Below are 22354 nucleotides of genomic sequence, written 5' to 3' on the forward strand. Positions count from 1 at the left end.
GTAAAAATCATAATAATAATAAAAAAGTAATAATAATTCAAAAATAATTTATTTGACAATTTCAGATACTATACAAGTTATGCTATTTGAATTTTATGAATCCGTTCTGTCAAGCAACCATGTTTTGTGCTTTTCCCTTGAATGCCAATTTGCAATATTTCTTTCAACGTGATGGTTTGTAAAAAGCTGTAGGAGCGCTGAGTTTGCAGCAGCTGTAAAGCTTAGTTTTAACAGCCTCTGGCGTATAAACTTGTCGAACGTTTATAGTGAGTCCTACAAAGCAGAGTTGTGCAGAGATAGTGTACAGTAAAAGCATCGTACCTTACCTTAAATACCTGAATGGTGCAGTAGATCCACGTTGATAAAAAATGGCAATGAATTCCTTTTGAGCAAAATCCCGCAACGTTCAGCTTACAGCAGTAGTATGATGCGTTGTTCTTCAGATATATCCAGTCTTAACCATACAGGCTCATTGTTCTGTCCTCTTTTACGATTCAGTGACTGAACAACCGCTGCAGAGCATCCCTTCCTTTCCCCCGCATCCCAAAGAGCTCTTCATCACTCCTAAATCCAATTGAACGACAGTAACCAGACAGCCCTTAAAATAGACTTTGTATTCTCTCTTCCCCTATTCTCCCTCTAGTCAACACATTCCCTTTAACAGACCATTACTTTTCCCCCTTCTTTCCTCTGTGGTAGCCTAGCACGACATCTCAACGCTTATCTGCGCAACCGTTCACGCGTTACAGAGTTTAACAGGATTCTCCGCTTACCGGGTCGCCAGTTCGGACGTCCGTTGCTCTCCTCACTCTAGTCTCTAGCCCGACTGTCACTCTAGTGGCATTTGTTCGTGTTTGGGACCAAAGTAATAGGACGTCACCTCCGCTCGCGCTACATAATTAACCCCCGAGGGAAATTTAAGCGGCCGTTGGGTTTTGAAACTTATCTTGTTTGAGCTTATTCAGAGAAAAGCGCGATTACCCCGTCGCCGGCGCGCGGACGCTAAAAAATGAGTGGATTTCCCAACAGTTCTGCTTACTATGCATTTTGCGCGCGAGCGTTTACCCTTAGGCAGCCCCCCTGCGCCAGGCTGTTTAATGAAGACTGGCTTTCTCTACATGAGGATCATATCTCCACTGGGGATATTTAAGGTTTAAAAGTATCAGTTTTGCCCAATTATAACGGGTTGGAAATTATAGAATAGTCCTGCGTATAAATGAGTTAAAATATATGAAGTCTAGGTAGGCTATATAAAGATATCAAGGTATCAGTCAAATATACATAATATTGATTTGGTAGGACTATATAAAAATGGTTTGAGAGCAAGTATTGTTTTCTAAGAAACAGAATGGAGTAGTAATGAGGACAGCCATCAGAGGGAACTCTAATCCCATTTTTTTCTGATGCTGATATCACTGCAGTGTCTCAAGTCAATAAATGAAAACCTTAAAAAGCTCTACCTGCTCCAATTTCATGTTGTGCATAAGTGAAAAGAACTTACTGAACTAGTTTCTTTGTAATGACACATTTTATGCTTATTTGGGGTGACAAGACAACTGGGAAAAAACATCACAAAAAAAGTGTTACTACTATTCTAGTGATCATGCAAAACACTATAAATGCATTAAGATTATAACTTCAAAAATAAACAAGCATGTGTATTAAAGAATCTCAATAAAATGCATACACTATGGGTAATTCACGTTAAAGGCGTTACATCAATTTACAGCAAGAAAATCAAAGAAAGTCTTTTTAAATTAAACATCTGCTTTGGGCTGGCTTTAATGGTCACAGTGCTATCGAAAAAAAAAAGAAAAAAAAACATGCATTCGTTAGGACAAGACTGATGAAGATAGCACAGTTAGTTTGTTGAATAAGCATAATGTGATATTGTAGTAATGTGATTTGGGGATTTGCAGCGCTTTTGTCTGACTGCTGATTGACTCCATTGATGTGCACTCCAGAGATTTTCACACAAGAGCAGCTGTTACATCTACAGTCCACCTGTGTCCTGCGAGCATCTGATAAACCTGATCTAGTTTATTGTGTATGTGCACATGTTAAATGGAGCTTGAATAACTAAGATCACTAGAACGACACAAAAGCAGCCTGTTTGAACCCAAGACATACTGTATGTTATGTGATATATTTGGTCATGTTTTTTGGGATTCTTTTTTTACTCTACGCAATCAGAAACATCACAACTGTTAGAGAGTGTGTAGATTCCAAAAATAGTAACATGGCATTGAATGATGGGAATAGTAACATCACCTCCCTTTCTGTTCTGTTTTGCAGGAATGCTGTGGATGGGAATAAAAAGCTGTTTGCAATCTATGACACAAGGTGAGTTACACATTGTGTATGGTAAATACAAAACAAGTAAATTAAATATGACATTTTGAAGTAGAAAGACTGCAATAGTATTTTCTTGTAAGACTTACTCCAATAATCTTTGCTTCCTCCACATTGTCTACTGCATGTTGTTAACGTCTCAGGATGCGTCCATGCATCTTTTCCGGATTATCGCAGGGGTCTGAATTTTTCAATTGGACATTACGAGTAATTTTGCAGAGTTCTGTCTCAATCTAAAACAAATCAGACCCACAGTGTCAGCCACGTACATACATTATTCATTCAGTACAGAGCAATATTCACTCCATCCAGAGGATCTATTTATCTGTGTCCATTTAATCTGGAGGGGGTGGTGGGGGCGTGCGGAGGAGAGAGGTCTTCTGCATCTGCAATTTGACACAAATGGAAGGAAAAACCCTTTCAGTGGAAACCAGTATAACCATGTTTTTATTCCCCTCTTGGTGATACTACCTCACCCCTATATAGTAGATTAGAAAATTGCTTTTATAGTGGGCGAAATAAGGCAAAGTGCCTTGTGAACTTGTGAACGTGGCCTTTTACCTCACAATTAGAGAGGTCAGGGGACACTGGTCATTTTAAAGGCAGAGACAGGATCATAGTGAAAGGTTCTAGTCCTCCCACAGCCTGTTTGACTAGTGTTACTTTAAAGGCAATCTACAGCATTAACAGCATTTGGCTTGGTGTGTGACCATGACTTGGTGCCATTTGCTCAGCCCACACACTGAGGAGCCTTTGCATTTGCAGATGATGTGTGAGTGGAGTGCTTTGTTTGGATGATGGGATGTGGGTGTGTGTGGGTAAGTGCTGTTCAGAGCTACCCTCGCTTTCTATCTCTCTCCTTATAGTAGCTGCTCTTGATAAATGTTTATGCTGCAAGAAGCATAGAAATCATTCCAGCTACATGTACAGCTATAACAAAAAAAAATCTTAGAAACTTTTTTTTTTTGCAACAATATTCAGTACATCATACTCTATTAATGCCAACGGAATATTAAAAGGTGCAAGGGCACTGACTGAGCATAATTTTGAAACTTGAAATTTTAGTTCTGTACAGAAAGGGTTGTTGCAAATTTCAGAACTAAAGAATTTGCACCCTGCAAATCCATGAGTTTGGAATTGACCACACACAAAGTTAAACTGTAAATTAAAATGGAATGATAGGTAAAGGAATTTACTTTTACAATTCAAGGAAATACGACAACGGGAAATGAAGTGCAATTTCCCTTTCCAAAAAAGTTGCAAAATTTCAATACAGATATCAGCATTCAAGAACTTAATAATCTTTACTTGCCTAGTTAAAAATATTCTTAGAATGTCAATTTTAAGTTATTCAGTTTTGAATGGTTACCCTGGTACAGACAGAACCAGCTGTCCTAAAATAGATTAATATTTGTTAACAGTTCTAGATATCTAGATAATATAGTCCTAACACTTTTTCAGGCTGCAGATCAAATGCTAAATGTTGCCACACTACAGAGTAGTATGTACAGAGAGCTGAAAAAAAGAAGCATCTCAGTGGAGTCTCAGCCCTTGCCTCTAAAGCTTCTGAAACAGTACCAGGAAGCACAGCCACATCCCTCTGCATGAGGCATCTGCTTCTAAAAGCATTAGGCAGGCATCAGTCCACACGTCTAATGCAGCTTGAGAAATTTAAGAAGGCCACTAACTTCAACCACTGACCATGTAAAATCCACCAACTGCTCCTTTAAACAACCTTTCAATCAGAACAATGCAGACCAGTTTTGAACACAGGTCAAATTAACAGGATTAGTTTGATTAGTTTTTAAAGCTTGTTAGAAGCCATTACACTTTGGCTTAATCTCCAGCAGACTGTCAAGCTTCACTGAAAATCTGATTATGTATAATAAAATTGTCTGGAGGCTCAATGGAGGAGCCTTAATATCCATTGATGGGGAGTGGTAGTGAGAACAAGTAATATATCAGATTGATTGTATCACAGAAGGTGTCAATAAAGCAGCATTTTTCTTCTTCCACTCTGTGCTATGATGTACTATTTATCACTATTAGCGTGCATGTACAGTACAGGAGGTGTTCCTATAAATGTAATGTTCTAATAAAATTATAAAGCACTGCCATTTGATACCACCATACCTTGATGTACTGTGCAGCTGAACTTATCTTCTCAGAATGAGAAAGATTAGCCTACTAGTGTCTATAACTCTCAAATGGAAGGAATGAGCTGAGTAGCTACTTAATTATGACAGAATTTTTTTTATTATTATTATTAGCACACCTTAAAGGCGTTTTTTTTAAAAAAAAAAACAAGTTTTTAATAATATATGTATTTCATATCTATAAGAAAGTGATAATGGTTACCTAAAGGTAAAATGTTTATTAGCCATGTTTTAACCATGTTTATATGGTTACCTACTCGAGAATTTTACGGCTAGTGCGATTTTTCCGCATTCTTGATGCAAGAGATTTTGCGATTTACTGAAATTTTGTTGAAAATTACTGATGACATATCTATTTAATAAATATATATACTTACGTACAGGGACGTGCACAGACATTTTGGGGGGCAGGGGCTCAAATGGAAAAAAGGGCACTTCTCATATTTATTTATTTAAAAAAATAACAAACCCTTAAATATATTAAGACAACTCTGACTTCTCTTACACTCACGCAATTGTTTTATACTCCACAGATTTCTACAAAATAATTATTCACATATAGAGACCATGTTCTTCTTTAGTATTCACTAGGTTTATCACAAAAGAAGTCAACAACTATTTTCAAGTAGCTATATATTTAGAATAAATGACTGCACCAAGGAGAGGGACATAGTTTCACTAATAATTTGTTTAAATCAATAAATCGTTTTAATTTTTTTGGTGTTATTGGAATACTTTGTTCATGAAGTGGACAATTTTAATATTTTGGTCCATTTTTGCTGCCATGTCTTAATGGAAAGAAAACTTAGGCTAACCCTAACCCTAACCCTACACATTTAGATGGTGTTTGTTTTAAGCCTACTGCCATTCATCTGTCTGCATTTGTAGATTTATTCTAAATGAACCAAAACAAGCTAATCTGCATATTTAAACACATCAATGTTTGTTTTCCTGAACAGTTAATGCTTAATGCATTATGTATTATAACAAATGCCTGCAGAGGGCGCCAAAAGTCTGCTGATTTTTGTTGTTAGACAGCACAGCATGATCAAATCCACGATCAAAGCTAACCATGATTAAAAATATATTATTAGTTAAATAATAATATTCGGCCACTTCTTTGAGATAGAAATACTACAGCCACTTTAATTTCTTCAACAAAAATATGTGGACTTCAAACATGCAAAGACAGAGCGAGGGTTTAAACGTTTATTGATGTATTATCCTGTATAAGCATAGATTTAAGAATAGCAAAATACAGCTAATGCTGTATTATGATTTTTAAATAGTTTTAACAAATCATGCATCCTTAGAAAACTGTCTAATAATGTGGTTCATGGATGCTTCTCTTCTGGTATTGACAGCCTAACCGATATCTTCACCATGGTTCAAAACGCACTGCATAGCACAGTAAAATAATTGAACTTATAATATAACATAAATTACTATCAAATCAGGCAGATGCGTTGATGGTGGTCAAACTATTAATGCAGCGTTACATGTATAAATAACCCTTAAACAGCCAAAACTTTCAGGTTTGTGAACATAGACTAGCCTACCTGAAAGAAATGCAAGGGATGGATCTAGGACTTTTTACTTTTTCACTTCTCATCACCAGACAGCGGTTGCATTTTCGCGGGAATAGTTGTTACAAGTTCTCAGCCAGCAGCAAACTCGAGGTGAGGTGGGGCGGGGCGCGCGAGCGTGCGTGCGTGCGGGCATGAATGGCGTGTCGCAGAGTGAGGGCATCTGAACTCGACAAAGCCGACCTGATATAGTATTTTTTTTTTCTTGTTTTATTCAGTAAATATATTTGTTTGACAGGGAAGCTGTGGGCAAACAGGAATATATATTAATTTATTAAAAAATAAATTAATTTTAAAAAAGCACCCCAGAAAAAAGGGCACTTTCTCTCGAGGAAGAAAAAGGGCAGGTGCTCAAGCCCCTTTTTTGTCTATGTGTGCACGTGCCTGCTTACGTATATCTAAAACGAATCAACTGTTTATGGCCCCTCCTCAATCATTCTTTGGTTTTGACTTCCTGTCTTCCAATCAAGGTAAAGCCCCAAACATGTTTACATTTCCTGCACTTGAACAGCAAATGATGAATTTACAACGCAAGAAGTTGTGATTTGGTCATCATCCATGCGGATTTGTTGTAGCCAGGCTGCTTTCTCCTCACAAAGATTTTTGATGTAGGAGCAACGGCAAGAATTCACCAGCTTTTTAATAAATCGCCTAAAATACTCACCGTTGCTCTCCATGAACGAAAAGTTTTGGAAACCATTCCCAGTCATTCATTTCGACGTTTACTCGCGTGTATATACACCTTTTCTACTAGATAACAAAGCCCAACGAAACAACACCGGTGTTTTGGTGTGCTATACAGTCCAGTTTTTTTGTTTGAACTGACATTCAAAAGAGTTATTTCGATAAACTCCGTACTACACACAAAACGGCGTAGCTTGTGGAATGTCACGTGACCACTTTACTTATAGTGAAGTCCTCGTGCTCACATGTCAATTTCATCACACTCCGGTAGACTCGGTCATCATTTTCGAAATCAGTAGCCGAAATTTCAGTTTCAGTTTCCAATTCTCACATTTTCCCGAGCGAACATCTGATAACAAAGCGTATTTTTTGTTGGGAAAATAAGTCATAAGACCTTGCTTATAGCTGAAACAAAAAAGAGGCGTAAGACTGAGACTTCAACAGAGGGTGTAGATTCGGGACAGCACAGCTACGAGCGTCAAAACCGAAGGATGGAGATCTGGCTGTGCCCCAAACACCGACTCCCCTGCTGCAAGCTCCGGTAGTGTCTTGGGCAAAATGCATTGTATTCACCGAGCACCTAACCAAATAACGCAGTCTCCGCAAGAACGCGAAAACGCGGATCGCAGCGATTTGTTTACGCGTGTTTGACAGTAATTGGAGTTCTTTAGCAAAGACCCACTGATGGAATAACGTAACCTGTTACCTACGCAAGGAAACCTTACAACGTCCGTTTTGTCGCTCGATTCCTTGTCTGATAGAGTATAAGGAATGTTTGGAATACAGAAACGAAGGCTGTTTGGTGTTCTTTCATTACCGGTAATTGTGGCAGTGATGTGCTGTGCTCAAAGGTAAGAAGAGCTGGTGGAGACCATGGCGCGAGAGCATAGAAGTCCTGGGCTTTAATATGACGGAATAACCTTCTTTATTATTTCTTTACAGCGCCAATGAACCAGGAAACATGTCTTTTGTCAAAGAGACAGTAGACAAGCTTTTGAAAGGCTATGACATTCGTCTTCGACCAGACTTTGGAGGTATGATGTGGCTCACTTCGTTAATTCTTACTTTTAATGTTACATAAGTATTTAAAATAGTTTTAACTATTGATATAAAATAAATAAATTGTTTAGGTTAACTTGAGGATTATGTTTTTCTTCTCATTTAAGGTGCACCAGTGGCGGTTGGCATGAGCATCGATGTGGCAAGCATAGACATGGTGTCTGAGGTCAACATGGTATGTCTGTTTCCATCTTTAACTAGTTATCAAACCATTGATAAGTAGCTTTTGGACGTGTCCTGTGAATTTGTAAAAGAACTTTCCATGGTGCTGTCCATGGTGCTGAAACCACATAGCTTAGTGTCTTCTGCCTGTGAGTGATAGAGCTTTCCTCAATCTGTTTTAGTGCCAAGGTCCAGTAAGGGAAGTGTTTTTAAAATTAAAATCCTGCCAGGACTTTATCGTCGAGGATGTGGTGTTTCATCATGTTAATGCTTTTGCCGTGCAGATCAGCACCAGCAGATCACTTCCAATGTCAGATGATAGCTTTTATTGTGATTTGAATTTAAAAAAAAAAAAAAAAAACTTGAAAAATATCCCACGTTTTAGGAATAGAAACTGTAGTGCATGGTGCATTTTGAGTCAATACAAGTTTGTATTCTGTACTGAGGTGTTTACAATTCATGAATACATGGTAAACGAAGTTAAGAAGTTTTATTTGGAGCATAGTTTTGGCTGTAGAACTCATGCAGATTTGATTATACCTGTACGAAACATTGTATCAAAAGTCCTCAGTGGTCCACATCAGAGTATGAGACAGAGTTGTCTCCATGGCGACCGTGTCCATTTCACATTCATGAATATGCAGATAGGTTAGCCCTCTCACCTGGGCACTGAAAGGAGGATGCTGTCAGCTTAGAGTCCCACAAGCGGATGGACACATATGCTAAGGACACAGCTTGACTGTGACACAAGAAGTGATCATCAGTCACCTGGACCTGTGTTTATTCACTTGTAAAGTTGATAGAGACTGACATGATGAAATTGTCCAGTATCTGTCCTCATCTACAGTACATAGCATGATATATCAGACAATTGTCACAAGCCCAACGAAGGATTTTCAATTTTTCAATATTGTATTCTTTATGACAATCGTTATGTCTGATCTCAGATACTTTGACTTTGATTCGCCCTGCCATTGTGTCAAATCAGAGGATGTGTGTGCTAGAGATTTGATATGTTACTTTACCTTTTTAAGACTGCCACTGATCTTACTTTTTAAAGGTGAGAGTTTGAACAAGGTGCACTAATCCTAGATTAACCCCAAAACAGAGCTCAGAGCAGTGAAAGTCACACAACCCATGCACCAATTGTACTCTTACAACTTGAAAAATCAGCCTAGATAGTTTTTCATTTTGAATATGCTAAACTGAAATTTAGCAGGTTGTCCAGATTAAAGCTACTTTTGATTTAGTTCTATCTGTAAGAAAAAACTCCAAACTAGTTATTGCATCATTCTTCACTTGTCGTCATGTGAGATGTGCTGCTCTGATTGGAGCTGTCTGTAATGCTATGCCACTCAGCCCAACTGTTCTTCCCACATCTTTCCTTTTACTCACTTCTCCCACTCACTGTAGAATTGCATTGATCAGTGCATTTTTGCAATATTAAGATCATTAATAATTAACCATGGCCACACTTAGTCTTATCAGGTATGTGAATTATTCACTATAGCCACATTTAGCATTAGTTCTCCTGTGGAGTAAAACTGACCCTGTCAGCATGAAATATTAACTCAATTTGTAGCCGAAATCAACAGTGCTGCAGACATTAGCCCGGTTGATGAGGTTAGCCATGTGACTGAACTTAGAGCGCTTTCACAGGAAGTCTAATGGTAAGGTAATCAAGCAGACGCTAACAGGATTTTCCAGCCTAAGAATGGTGTTTGCTCTTTACAGATTAGTTATTTCTGTATAATGGATTAGCTTTCTTTAGAGGTACAAATTAGGATTACTTGGCCTGTATTGTTAATAGCAGTGATCCAGGGAGGGTGAGGACAAGAATGTGTGTGTATGTGTGTGGCGGGGGTTGGCTCAGCTCAGCAAAGCTCAGCGCAGCCCAGCACAGTGGGGATATCAGGGAAACCTCTGTGCACAGTAGGGATTACAGCAGTCCGTGTGATTATTATTCTGTGAGACAGTTAAGCATCCAGGGAATGACAGGAATAGAGAGCAATATGAAACTTTACCCGTACAGGCATATCCGAGCATGCAGGCACACACGCTCCGCCTGCATACATGACTGCTTATGCAGACCGTATGGAATAGTTCAGCTCTCTTGAGATTATCTTTGAAGTGATATGATTGAGAGTGTGTATGCTGGTGTGAGAAAGGAAAAAAAATATATTAGTATTCATTCATATATGCATCAAAATTGAATGACTACTTACCAAAAGTACTGTTTGTGAGAAGGAAAATGAATTGTAGATGCATACAGCCGAAATCACAGCGTCACATGTATAGGAATGTTGCTGTCCTTGATGCTTTGAGAAGGATTGTGCATATTTTGAGATACTGACATACGCTGGGAACACACTACTGGATTTTCAAAATTGTCCGATCGCTGCTCTTCTCATGCTACACAACGGTCTGGGGTACCATTTTGTTGCTGTTGTGTGCACACTACACAACAGATTGGCGACAGGGAGTCAGACATTACACATTTCAATAGGAACAATTGCCGCTTTACAGAAAATGCATGTGTCTACATTACAATTTAGAGTTATTTGTTATCAAAGGTGACTGTGTCCAAGTAATGTATGTACATATACAAATCACACAGTTAGCTAACATCATGTATTAATTATAGGCAGAAACGATGAGCTCATTGAAGTAATCATTACAAGTTGTGAACATAATGATTATAGAAAAATTAGGATAGGTGCATGTTGATTCAGAGTTTGCGTCATCTGTAGTCCTCGCAGGGGTCGGAGTTATCTCTTTACATGTGTTGGGCACCTATCTCGGGATAGGCATCCCGAGATAAAATAGAAAAACAAATGGAAAGTAATTAGCGTAGCTGCTGTTCATAACATTTCAAGCAAAGATAATCATGCATTTGATCTGATATAACTGGAGTACAAGGTTATGAGATGTATTTTGTGAATGCTTGGCTAAAATGATATGTCTTTAGTCTAGATGTAAACTGGCGCAGTGTCTTTGAGCCCCGAACATCATCAGGAAGGCTATTCCAGAGTTTAGGAGCCAAATGCAAAAACGCTTTCCCTCCTTTAGTCTACTTAGATATACTTAGATATACAATCAGAAGTCCAGAGATTTGTGATCTTAAAGAGCTTGATGGATTGTTGGGCGATAGAAAATATACAGGAGCTAAATCATTAAGGGCCTTATAGGTCAGTAGCAATATTTTGTAATTGATATAGAAATTAATAGGTAACCAGTGTAGAGATAATGTTATATGATCATATTTTCTTGACCTGGTAAGAACTCTAGCAGCATTTTGGACTAACTGTAGCTTGTTTGAGGATACAGGACAACCTCCTAGTAATGCAGTACAGTAATTCAGTCTAGTTGTCATGAATGCATGAACTATTCTGCATCAGATACAGATAGCATGTTCCGTAGCTACTAGCTTAGCGATGTTTCTGAGGTGGAAGACGGTTGTTTTTGTATCATATTAAATATGATTTTCGAAAGACAAGTTGCTGTCAAATATAACAATCCTTTTAAATGCAAATTGTATTCTAAGAGATTGTGCATGTTTTTGGTCCAATAAGTACTGTAATACCTCAGTATTATCTGAATTTAATAGAAGAAAATAACAGAGTGCCTAACACAGATCCTTGGGGTACTCCATAATTTACTAACGTTATCTTAGATTTTTCCTTGTTTGAATAGACAAAATGGTAATGGTCTTATAGCTACGATCTAAACTACCTTAATGCCTGTCCCTAATTTTGTAGTCAATCTAAAATTATGTTATGATCTATAGTGTCAAATGCAGCACTAAGATCAAGTTAAATTATTATTGAGATACAGCCTTGGTCAGAAGCTAGAAGGTTTTCAACTTTCTTTAGTGTTTAATGTTGCTTCTTGTTCATGAAAAAGGTCTGCAAAGTTACAAAGCACAAAGTCCACTCCAAAGGGAGTTATTCTCTATATCAGTAAGCACTGTTTCTGAACTCCCTGAAACGCCTCGATTGTAGTCTTGAGTTTTCTTGTTGGAACGTGCATGTCACAATATTCCTCATTTAAATAATACCCGCCTAAGGCATACACAGAATAAAGGGGACGAGGCCTGGATGAGTTGCATTAGTTTCCACCATGTCCAAGAGATGTTGTTTTTTCCACCCCGGATCTAAAGTGGTTATGATAAGTTGGATGACATTTCCAAAACACACTCAAAGCAGTTGACCAACCACAGCACACTCATCCAACAGATCAGTCACAGCACAATGCGCTTTTCGGAAGGAGGGGTTTCATAGAGACAGGAACTAAACAGAGCATTACAGTCCAGGAAGAGAGATGCTGCAACAATGTAAAATATATGAAAAATAAGATTTTTTTTTTTAACATCGGAGCATGAAAATCTATTCTAGTAGACCCCAAAAGACTTTGTAAAAGGGCATAATAGTTCCTTTTAAACAGTTAATATCACAAAATAACACATATTAGGACAAAAATAAGACATTGTTTTACTACTTGTGAACTTTGTACAATATATAGTGGTGATAGTATATTTCCCTGGTGTAATTTTACCATGTACTAAGCTCTATTCTGTTTTTCTGATATTTATAGTCAGGCGCACATACATATTTAACAGGACCTTACACTGTCAATATGTCACATGAAACAGCTTTCATTTTGTGTTTGGTTAATTTCAATTCCAGGCCCCTGGTGTGTTCAATACAGATTATCCTGTAAGTGTCCTGGTGTGTTCAATTCTCATGTAAGTGTGGCTGACAACACCAAAGGCTTTAGGAATTTCAATTTAGAATTTCCTCGACCCCAGTTTGCCTTTAAATGATAATGTTCTTCAACATCCCAGCTTGAATAGCCCTTTTTTGTATCAAGGCAGAGCTTTTTCAAATGTTTAAAGGTGCTTGAATATGTTGACTTATGTTGATTTAATTATAAAATAATAGGTTTGCTAAGTATTGTGTAAAATATGCTATAGCATTCCTTCAGTTTCAGCAATTTTGTGTACATCTCATCTGCTAACATTAATATTTAAAAATAAATTAATACTTTTTATTCAGCAAGAGTGTATTAAATTCATTTAAATCATGAGCAAAGATCATGACACTAAAGACATTTATTATGTTGCAAAAGATTTGTATTTCAAATAAATGCTATTCCGTTTGAACTTTCTATTCATCAAAGGATTCTTAACAAATGTATCAAGGTTTCACAAAAAATTTAAGCAGCACAACATTGATAATAATAATAAATGTTGCTTGAGAACCAAATCAGCATATTAGAATGATTTCTGAAGCATCATGTGACACTATTACTGTATTTGTTATCAAATAAATACAGCCTTGGTGAGCATAAGAGGCGTCTTTAAAAAACATTAAAATACTGACTCTAAACTAGTAGTGTACACTATATGGCCAAAGGTAAACCCCTATTGGTCAACCATGAGCTGTTTCCAGAACAGTATGCATAGCCTACAAGTAAGAGCTAACAAGGCTACACTAACCAAATCTTGACCCCTCAGTGGAGTCAGGAGTCAGGTCTATTTCACTAAAGTAAATGATGCTCAACTGTTGACATTTAGACTGTTAAACGGCAGGTGTAACGGAATGTGACGTGTGTGATAGATTGTTGGAGGTATTATAGTGACAGAATTGCACAACTGCCTCATCCAGTCATGATTAGTCCAACCTGTTAACTCTTGCCATTAGCCAGTGAGTCACAGGAAAACATGTCCTGATTGACTGACATATCCACGGCTTTTCTTACGCCCCTGTTGACTGTGACAAGGCCTGATTGTGTGGCATAGTGTATAAATAGCCGGCTGCCATGGCAATGAGGCTCGCACTTGCAGAGTGTCAGGTGGGCAGGCGGTGTGTGCGCATGTGTGTGTGTTGAACGTTTAATTGTGGTACCTCATTAGCTAGACTGACATGCCAGAGACAGACATGAAACACATCAAGGTTTTAGTTAGTACGTGTGTTAATGAAACCAAGAAGAACAAAATCAGTGGAGTGGATGTTTTTCGAATGTCTTGCCGTCACATCGTATGACAAAAGTAACAGTCCCAGAGGTTTGGTAGTGACATTACAGAAGAATTTGTGGTTTCCCCACAGCATTCAAGCGCATAGACTGAGACAACGCTGCTACACTGAGATGCACTCCAGATTTTTACCCCAGAGGCTTGTTTTTGCTGCTTTCCCAGGGTTTCCTCTGAATATCTTCATTGGTTTTTGCTCAAGCTCTAAAAGAATCACTCTTTACTGTGACGGGTTGTGGTATAATCATATCATATGCTGAAATTTGTTCATGAAAGTTACACCTATGTTTCTTGTTCAGTACAAGTAAAGCTTTTTAAATATCGTTCCATTGAGCTTTAATATATTTTATATTTCAGTTTTTGATTTAGTAATTTTAGTACTCCAACTTAACAAGCTCTAAATTACAATGGGTAGTAACTAATTTGAGGCTTTACTTGGTTAATGATTTATATTAATGAATGTTTCTTTTATAAAATGTGGTGTCTGAGCTGTAAAGTTGTCTAAATCATTACTTTAGTGGTGGGACTACTGTTTCAGATTGATAAGAAACTCTGGATATGTGTGGGTGACTTTAAAGGGGTCATGAGAATCGAATTTTCCTTGATCTTTTGACATATGAGAGGTCATTGTACTTTAAAAATATCCTTAAGTTTCAGAACTCAAAACTTCCTCGTTAGCCAAAAAACAGCTTTTATTTAAACCAAGCGACTCGAATTTTGTCACATTATTACGTCATAGTGTGACCAAAGACCATCTTTACAGAAGACCAACACCTACTTGTCCATCATTGGCTCTTTAGCCCCGCCCATCATTCCGCTCATGTCATGTAGTAGTAAATACGAGAGAGACGCAAACACAGGATTATTCCAGCAACAAAATGATAGAGATGCCTATGAGGATTACAAGACATTTTGAAGGCAAAGCAATTTTATTTGTATAGCACATTTCATACACAATGGCAATTCAAAGTGCTTTACATAAAGAAGAACCAAATACATAATAATAAAAATGTCCATAAAGTGTCAAGTTGTGGAAAAACACAGTCTTTGCATTGCCTTCCTTGTGATTCTTACATTAAGAAAGCATGGATGACCTTTATTTTAACAAAGTTCCAGTCAGATTGTGGCAGTAAGACACTGTTCGTTTGTTCGCTTCATTTTACTGCGGATTCGTTTTTTTAAACAACATTGTTCAGCAAGTGCTTTTCAGAGAGACTGAAAATAAAAAATGATGCCGTGTCGACTACATTGGATCTGAAAGTAATGTCGCAAAACACAAGTGTGAGTAACAATGTTTTTACCATGTGTTACTATTGCTTCATTATGTTTGATATGTACTGAGTATTTATTCAGTAGCACTACAGTCAAACTGAATAGTTGTGATTTGCTGTCCTTTCCTTTGCTTCGACATTTATGGGTTTAATGCGTTGGATTCCCAGATACGGAAGAGAGCATGTAGAATGCTGCTTTGGTTATTGTTTTGATCTGAGCCATTTTCTGTAATCCTAAATAAAAGCTTCAGTGAGCTACATCTTGTTTTTTCATCAGTCAGACATTACAAGACATTTCTTTTTATTTAAAACGCAACACTGCAAAGGACAATGTATACGTTTTTCACTTTACTGAAAGGAATGAACTATGAATAGCCTATAAAAATGATAGAGTGACAAACAATGGTACATTCATTCATAATTCTGTTTACAGTAAACACCGTGAAGTCATCCTTTGTCAATTATAACTGTGGTAACTCCAGATACTTGAACTTTATTTGCCACAACTAATACTTAAGTAATACATATGTAATACACATAAATGTTTCACATTGTTGGCAAATGTTTCAACTATGTAATGACATATTTTTTAACATCGGAAGTGTTTGGAAGAGAGGGTCAAAAACAAGATATAAAATAGCTTATTACTTTTAAATTAGCATATTTTTTGATGTAAAAATCTTGATAACATTATTAGTGGACCTCAGAGAACACTATAAAATAAAATAAAAAATCACATGCTAATATGTACTGTATATTTAATGTAAAATCTTATGGTTATATTTATATATTTAATACAGTATTTTAAAGTTTATTCTGGTGCATTATCTTGTTCCGAAGTCTTTCAGTGGAAATGCACTTCACTGAAAACACAACACAATCTTTATTTGTTTTGAACAAGCTGAAATGATTTAATAGCTTAACCTGTATTGAACCTGGATTGTTCCATTAAAGTACTGTAGGTTTATGATCCTTTTACCTTTTGTTGCTCTTACAATTGCTATTTTTTGTCAAAATCTCCTAACATTCTGTTACTCAGATGTATTGCATGTTATGTCCACACAGCTTCAGCTTGAAATGTGATCCATCCGTTGTCTATTAAGGTCTACTTTTCAATCTTGTGCTCTTGATGTCAGTGCATGCAGCTGTATACTGTCTTCAGACTGGAAGTGGCAGGGCTATTAAAGACTAAAAGCTCTCATGCTATCAGTGCGGTAAGGTCAGTGCCTTGAGTAAAAAGATTTGACTTATGTACATTACATTTTACTGTACTAGTGTCTCTCTCTCTCTTTTCACTTCTAAATTCAGGGTAGTGGGAACGTACACACAGAGAGACATATTTTCACTAATAGAGTTGAGCCGTAGCGCAAGAATTATGGCATGAAATATCCCATTCCAAGCTGTCTGTCAGCAAGATTGCTTGGAAAAGGCAAAAAAGTGTTGAAAATATAACACTCTTCCATAAAAATGAATTAAATACAATTTGCATCTAACGGACCGTGCTGCTTACACAGCCTCTCGAGGAGGACCCAGCACAGGCGGTATTAAATTACCCTGTCAAAATGTGCTGTTAGCAAGCAGAATATTTCTCAGAAATCAAAAGCATTCAGACATAATCAATATACTGCTGCTGTTCTGTGTTCAATCAGGGGGGTGAATCTCACAAAACCTGTCACATTTCACCCCGAAAAAAATAAAATAAATAAAAATAATAAATATACAGTACAGTCCAAAAGTTTGGAACCACTAAGATTTTTAATGTTTTTAAAAGAAGTTTCATCTGCTCACCAAGGCTACATTTATTTAATTAAAAATACAGTACAAACAGTAATATTGTGAAATATTATTACAATAACTGTTTTCTATTTGAATATATTTCACAAAGTAATTTATTCCTGTGATGGCAAAGCTGAATTTTCAGCATCATTACTCCAGTCTTCAGTGTCACATGATCCTTCAGAAATCATTCGAATATGCTGATCTGCTGCTCAAGAAACATTTAATGTGTACAATTGTACAAAATATTTGTGTACAATATTTTTTTTTTCAGGATTATTTGATGAATAGAAAGTACAAAAGAACAGTGTTTATCTGAAATCTAATCTTTTGTAACATTATAAATGTCTTTACTACTTTTGATTGATTTAATGCATCCTTGCTGAATAAAAGTATTAATTTCTTTAATTTCTTTAAAAAAAAAATAAAAAAAAAAAATTCTTACTGACCCCAAACTTTTGAACGGTAGTGTATAATGCTACAGAAGCTTTGCATTTCAGATAAATGATGTTCTTTTGAACTTTCTATTCATCAAGGAATCCTGAGAGAAAAAAAAAAAAAAAAAAAAAAAGTACACAACTGTTTTCAACATTGAAAATAATCATAAATGTTTATTGAGCAGCAAATCAGCATATTAGAATGATTTCTGAAGGATCAGGTGACACTGAAAACTGGAGTAACGATGCTGAAAATTCAGCTTTGCATCACAGGAATAAATTACTTTGTCAAATATATTTAAATAGTACACAGTTATTTTAAATTGTAATAATATTTCACAATATTACTGTTTTTTACTGTATTTTTAATTAAATAAATGTAGCCTTGGTGAGCAGACGAAACTTCTTTTAAAAACATTAAGAATCTTAGTGGTTCCAAACTTTTGGACTGTACTGTGTATATATATATATATATATATATATATATATATATATATATATATATATATATATATATATATATATATATATATATATATATATATATATATATATATATATATATATATATACACAAACACACACAAAGTTCTGTCATGAAACTCTAGATGGCACAGGCTAATAGGTCCTTTAACTCAACCTGCTCAACCTAATCACATTATCTATAGGGCACAGCTGATTGGTTCTTGCTGTATCAGTCACCAATGAGCTTGCATGATCAACCTTCAAATACTTAGGTAGCATTTGCCTTTGCAGTGCAGCGTGCTTTCAGAAACCCTCCACCTTCCCCAGCTCCACCTGTGTAGGTCTGCTATGGGTAATTCATGTATGCTATATTTTACAGCAACAGCATGTCTTACTTGCTCACAGCAGCGTGTTGTATATGTATTGGCAGTATGTAATGACAGAAATACATATGGTTACACTTTATTTTATGGTGTCCATGTTAAGGTGTAATTATGATTACGGAGTAATATTAAATAACTACATGTACTTAGTATAGGAATAAGGTTAGAATTAGGGTTTGGTTTAGGGTTTGTTGCATGTAATTATGTATAATTTATAGTTATTACCATAGTAACAACATTTAACGTGTAACAGTGACACTGTAAAATAAAGTGTTACCATATTTTTTATTATTATTTGATTATTTAAAAAAAATTGAAAGAAGGACAAATTAACAAACAAATAAATAAATACATAAAAATAGAAATTGAAACAATATATCTGTATTTACTAGAGTAATGAAAATCTGGCAGGAAATGTGTTTACTGTTCATGAAAATAATGTCCAAATGCAAAACATCTTCATTTCAAGACTTAATTTATTATGCGACATATATCTTGTACGTATTTTTAGTTGGGGTGAAATGTGACCTATACGTGTTTTCGTGAGATTCATCTAGGAAAAACCCCTCAAATTACTTATGGATGCATTTAAAAGAATATCATTAATCTCTCTTTCTCTTTCTCCTTATGCTTTGATGGGTTGAGGGGCAGTCTTTGCCTTTCTTGACAACATCTGAAGTCAGGGAACATTTCATAAGTGCTACTGACGCACAGGACTGAAATTCTCATTCGTGCACAAACACGAATGAAACATATTCAGTGTGATAGTGCTGCATGGATACACAGCAGATGATCGCTCTGGCACAATATGTGTGGCAAGTATAAGTGGTTGCCCTGGAAACCAATATCATCTTTAGTAAGGATTTGAAGATGTTTGTGGTACTTACCCAGGTGAAGAGGGAGGTGGGGGTGGCTTTATGAAATTCTTGTTTTGATTTTTTTAAAGCATGTGGCCCTGAAAATGTAATTATATCTACTCTTATCTACTCATATCTGCTCCTATAATACCTTCTGCTCTCTGGTCAAGCTTTGTGTAAAATAAAAAAAAAAAATTCAGATAAATAAGTTGATCCGTGTAGAATAATATAAAAAAGGGGGTTTCAGAAACATTATGATGAATGCTGGTGGTTTCCTTTAATTTAATGCAGCTGTAACCTGATGACTGAGTTTGGTCAAAGAGCTTTCAAGGTGAAAGTGAGAAGGAAAGGCACATAAAGCGAAGATTGCCCGGAAAGCCTCAGAAACGCACATGGTATCGGCCCAGAGCTCAGCAAGCCTGTGTGGGCGTTCTGCAGAGAGGGAGCGTCGTCAAGGAGACCGGAATTATTAATATATTTTGTCTTTTGTTTGCTCTTGCCCCCTTTATTTTTAGCCTGATAGTCAGCTTTGTGGCCTGTAATTGTTCAATCAGGCGTAATATCAGTGTATAGAAGTGTTAACTCTGAACTTCACTAAGTGCCTATTATCTCCACCTTTAGGATAAATAGGTGTTCTCCGGGAACCATTTCCTTCCAGTGACTGGTATGTGTCATATGACCATGTTGCGGTCTAAGTGCCCTCTAAAAACATTTTGTGTGGACCGCGAGGTGACATCCAGGGGTTCTCCGCTTCAATTATAGATGGAGTTAAGAGGACATTCCACTGTTTTGAATCATGCCAAAATGCCCTGTTGGATACTTTCAAGCTCCTGTTGAAAGTCTTGTTGACACACAGAATGCACTGCAAAGCTCCTGGGCTTATCCCTGCAGAGCACCAGCAGGCAATGGAGAGGGCAAGCGGCAAGATCACGCTGTGACATCAGCCTCTTTGAACACCATGTTAACTACAGCCTGTTGAGTTGCAGAGCTCAGGGGATGAGTGCCTCTCTCCGCTCCGCAAAGTTTTTTTTTTTTTTTCCTGTGCGTTTTACAATGGTTGTCTTTCTTCAATGCTGTTGTTTGCATGGGAGGAAGCACGTTGATGTCAGGAGGAAAATCAATATCATATGAAAGAAAACTGGCTGTACGACTGACCTGAACCTTGAGCTGCCAGATGTCATTTCTGAGCAGAGGATGCAAGAGTCCAACGCTTCTGGAGTCGAAAGTAGTTTAAGCCATTAAGAATTTTTCTTAAAGGGTTAGTTCACCCAAAAATAAAATTTTTGTACTCACCCTCATGTCGTCCCAAACCTGTAAGACCTTTGTTCATCTTCGGAACACGAATTAAGATATTTTTGATGAAATCCAAGTTTTTCTGAACTACATATAAGCAGCAACGTCATTGCACCTTTTGAGGTCCAGAAAGGTACTAAAGACATTGTTAAATCCATGTTACTACAGTGGTTCAACCTTAATTTCATGAAGACAATAATACATTTTGTGTGCCGGAAAAAAAAAAAACTGCTTTATTCAACAATTTTTTTTTTCTTGCCTGTCAGTCATACAAGTTTAGAATTACATGAAGTTGAAAAAAATAGTGACAGAGTTTTCATTTTAGTGGTGAACTATTCCTTTAAGAAATAAATAAACTGGAAAAAAAGACTCATTAATATTTATAAAATACTGACCAAACGCATTGGTATATGTAGCTACACTGATTTAGGTCTCCTGGTAAGTGTAAGCTGTAAGCACTAAAAAGAACTGATTCATTATAGTCATTCATGAATCAGGCTACATTGGTTGCACTGTGCTTTTTATTCGCTAACAAGAACCAGTTCATATGAGTCATTCATTCTATAATCAAACAACAACATAAAAAATTACTTGAGTGTACCTGTAAAGTCATTCAACTTTGCCCCACTAAAGTACCAATCATTGAGCATTAAAGGGTTAGTTCACCCAAAAATGGAAATAATGTCATTTATTACTCACCCTCATGCCATTCCACACCCGTAAGATCTTTGTTAATCTTCGGAACACAAATTAAGATTTTGTTTTTTAAATCTGATGGCTCCGTGAGGCCTAGGGAGCAATGACACTTTGTCTTTCAAGATCCATTAATGTACTAAAACATATTTAAATCAGTTCATGTGAGTACAGTGGTTCAATATTAATATTATAAAGCGACAATTTTTGGTGCACCAAAATAATGTCTTATTTAGTGATGGCCGATTTCAAAACACTGCTTCAGGAAACTTCGGAGCGTTTTGATTCTTCTTTGTCGAATCATGATTCGGATCGTGTGTCAAACCGCCAAACTGCTGAAATCACGTGACTTTGGCGCTCCGAACTTCTGATTCGACACACTGATTCATAACGCTCCGAAGCTTTGAACCACTGTGCTCACATGAACCAATTTAAATATGTTTTTAGTACCTTTATGGATCTTGAGAGAGGAAGTGTCATTGCTCCCTATGCAGTCCTAACTGAGCCATCGGATTTCAACTAAAATATCTTAATTTGCGTTCCGAAGATTAATGAAGGTCTTATGGGTGTGGAATGGCATGAGGGTGAGTAATAAATGACAGAATTTTCATTTTTGGGTGAACTAACCCTTCAAGCTATAATAGGAGAAAGTGCTTTAATATAGAAAAAAAAAATTACACGCTTCTTCTTTAAATGTAAATTTTTTTTGCTTATTTATACAAATACTATATATACAATATACAAATTTATACAAATTTATATTAAATGCCCACACTATGTATTTGTGAAGTTTTCAATCTGACATATACACACTACACAGAGGAATCTCTCTTATTGCTGTTATTCTGGTATTCCCAGTAGACGTGGTGGTGGTAAGTTGACGTAAATGCTCTCTGACTGGCATGCTGAAAGCTTGTCTTTGTGTGAGAGCACACACTCCTCACCCAGCTGATGACACTATCACCTCAGCCTCCCAAAGGGTCTCATTTATTGATGGGATTTTTCTTTCCTTTTCTATGATTGATCCTCCTCTTCACAAACTTTCATGTTTACTTTGACTATGTAGGGTCTAAAATATGGTGAAAAGTGTAGTTAGAAATCATTCCAGATTGTAAATATTGATAATAATAATAATAATTATTATTATTA

General features: G+C 36.6%; 2 protein-coding genes across 5 annotated transcripts in view; one reads left to right on the forward strand and one right to left on the reverse strand.

The window, feature by feature from the left end:
- gabra5 (gamma-aminobutyric acid type A receptor subunit alpha5) overlaps nucleotides 1–798 on the reverse strand; it is a 34743-nt gene extending 33945 nt beyond the window's left edge. The window contains exons 1-2 of the mRNA XM_067374831.1: nucleotides 667–798; nucleotides 327–564 (exon numbers count right to left, since the gene is read on the reverse strand). The gene's annotated coding sequence lies outside the window, so the exon portion shown is untranslated. The remainder of the gene's footprint in view (nucleotides 1–326; nucleotides 565–666) is intronic.
- Nucleotides 1–22354, forward strand: part of gabrb3 (gamma-aminobutyric acid type A receptor subunit beta3) — an 83209-nt gene that overhangs the window by 23745 nt on the left and 37110 nt on the right. For 3 of the 4 annotated variants that reach the window (XM_067374829.1, XM_067374827.1, XM_067374830.1), the window contains exons 1-3: nucleotides 7550–7629; nucleotides 7721–7812; nucleotides 7945–8012. In XM_067374829.1, the coding sequence (XP_067230930.1) occupies nucleotides 7550–7629; nucleotides 7721–7812; nucleotides 7945–8012 (240 nt within the window). Of the gene's footprint in view, nucleotides 1–2295; nucleotides 2344–7549; nucleotides 7630–7720; nucleotides 7813–7944; nucleotides 8013–22354 lie in introns of those variants that run through there. The other variant, XM_067374828.1, reaches the window with a different exon arrangement.

Source organism: Chanodichthys erythropterus, chromosome 21 (assembly GCF_024489055.1).
Source record: "Chanodichthys erythropterus isolate Z2021 chromosome 21, ASM2448905v1, whole genome shotgun sequence".
NCBI lineage: Eukaryota > Metazoa > Chordata > Actinopteri > Cypriniformes > Xenocyprididae > Chanodichthys > Chanodichthys erythropterus.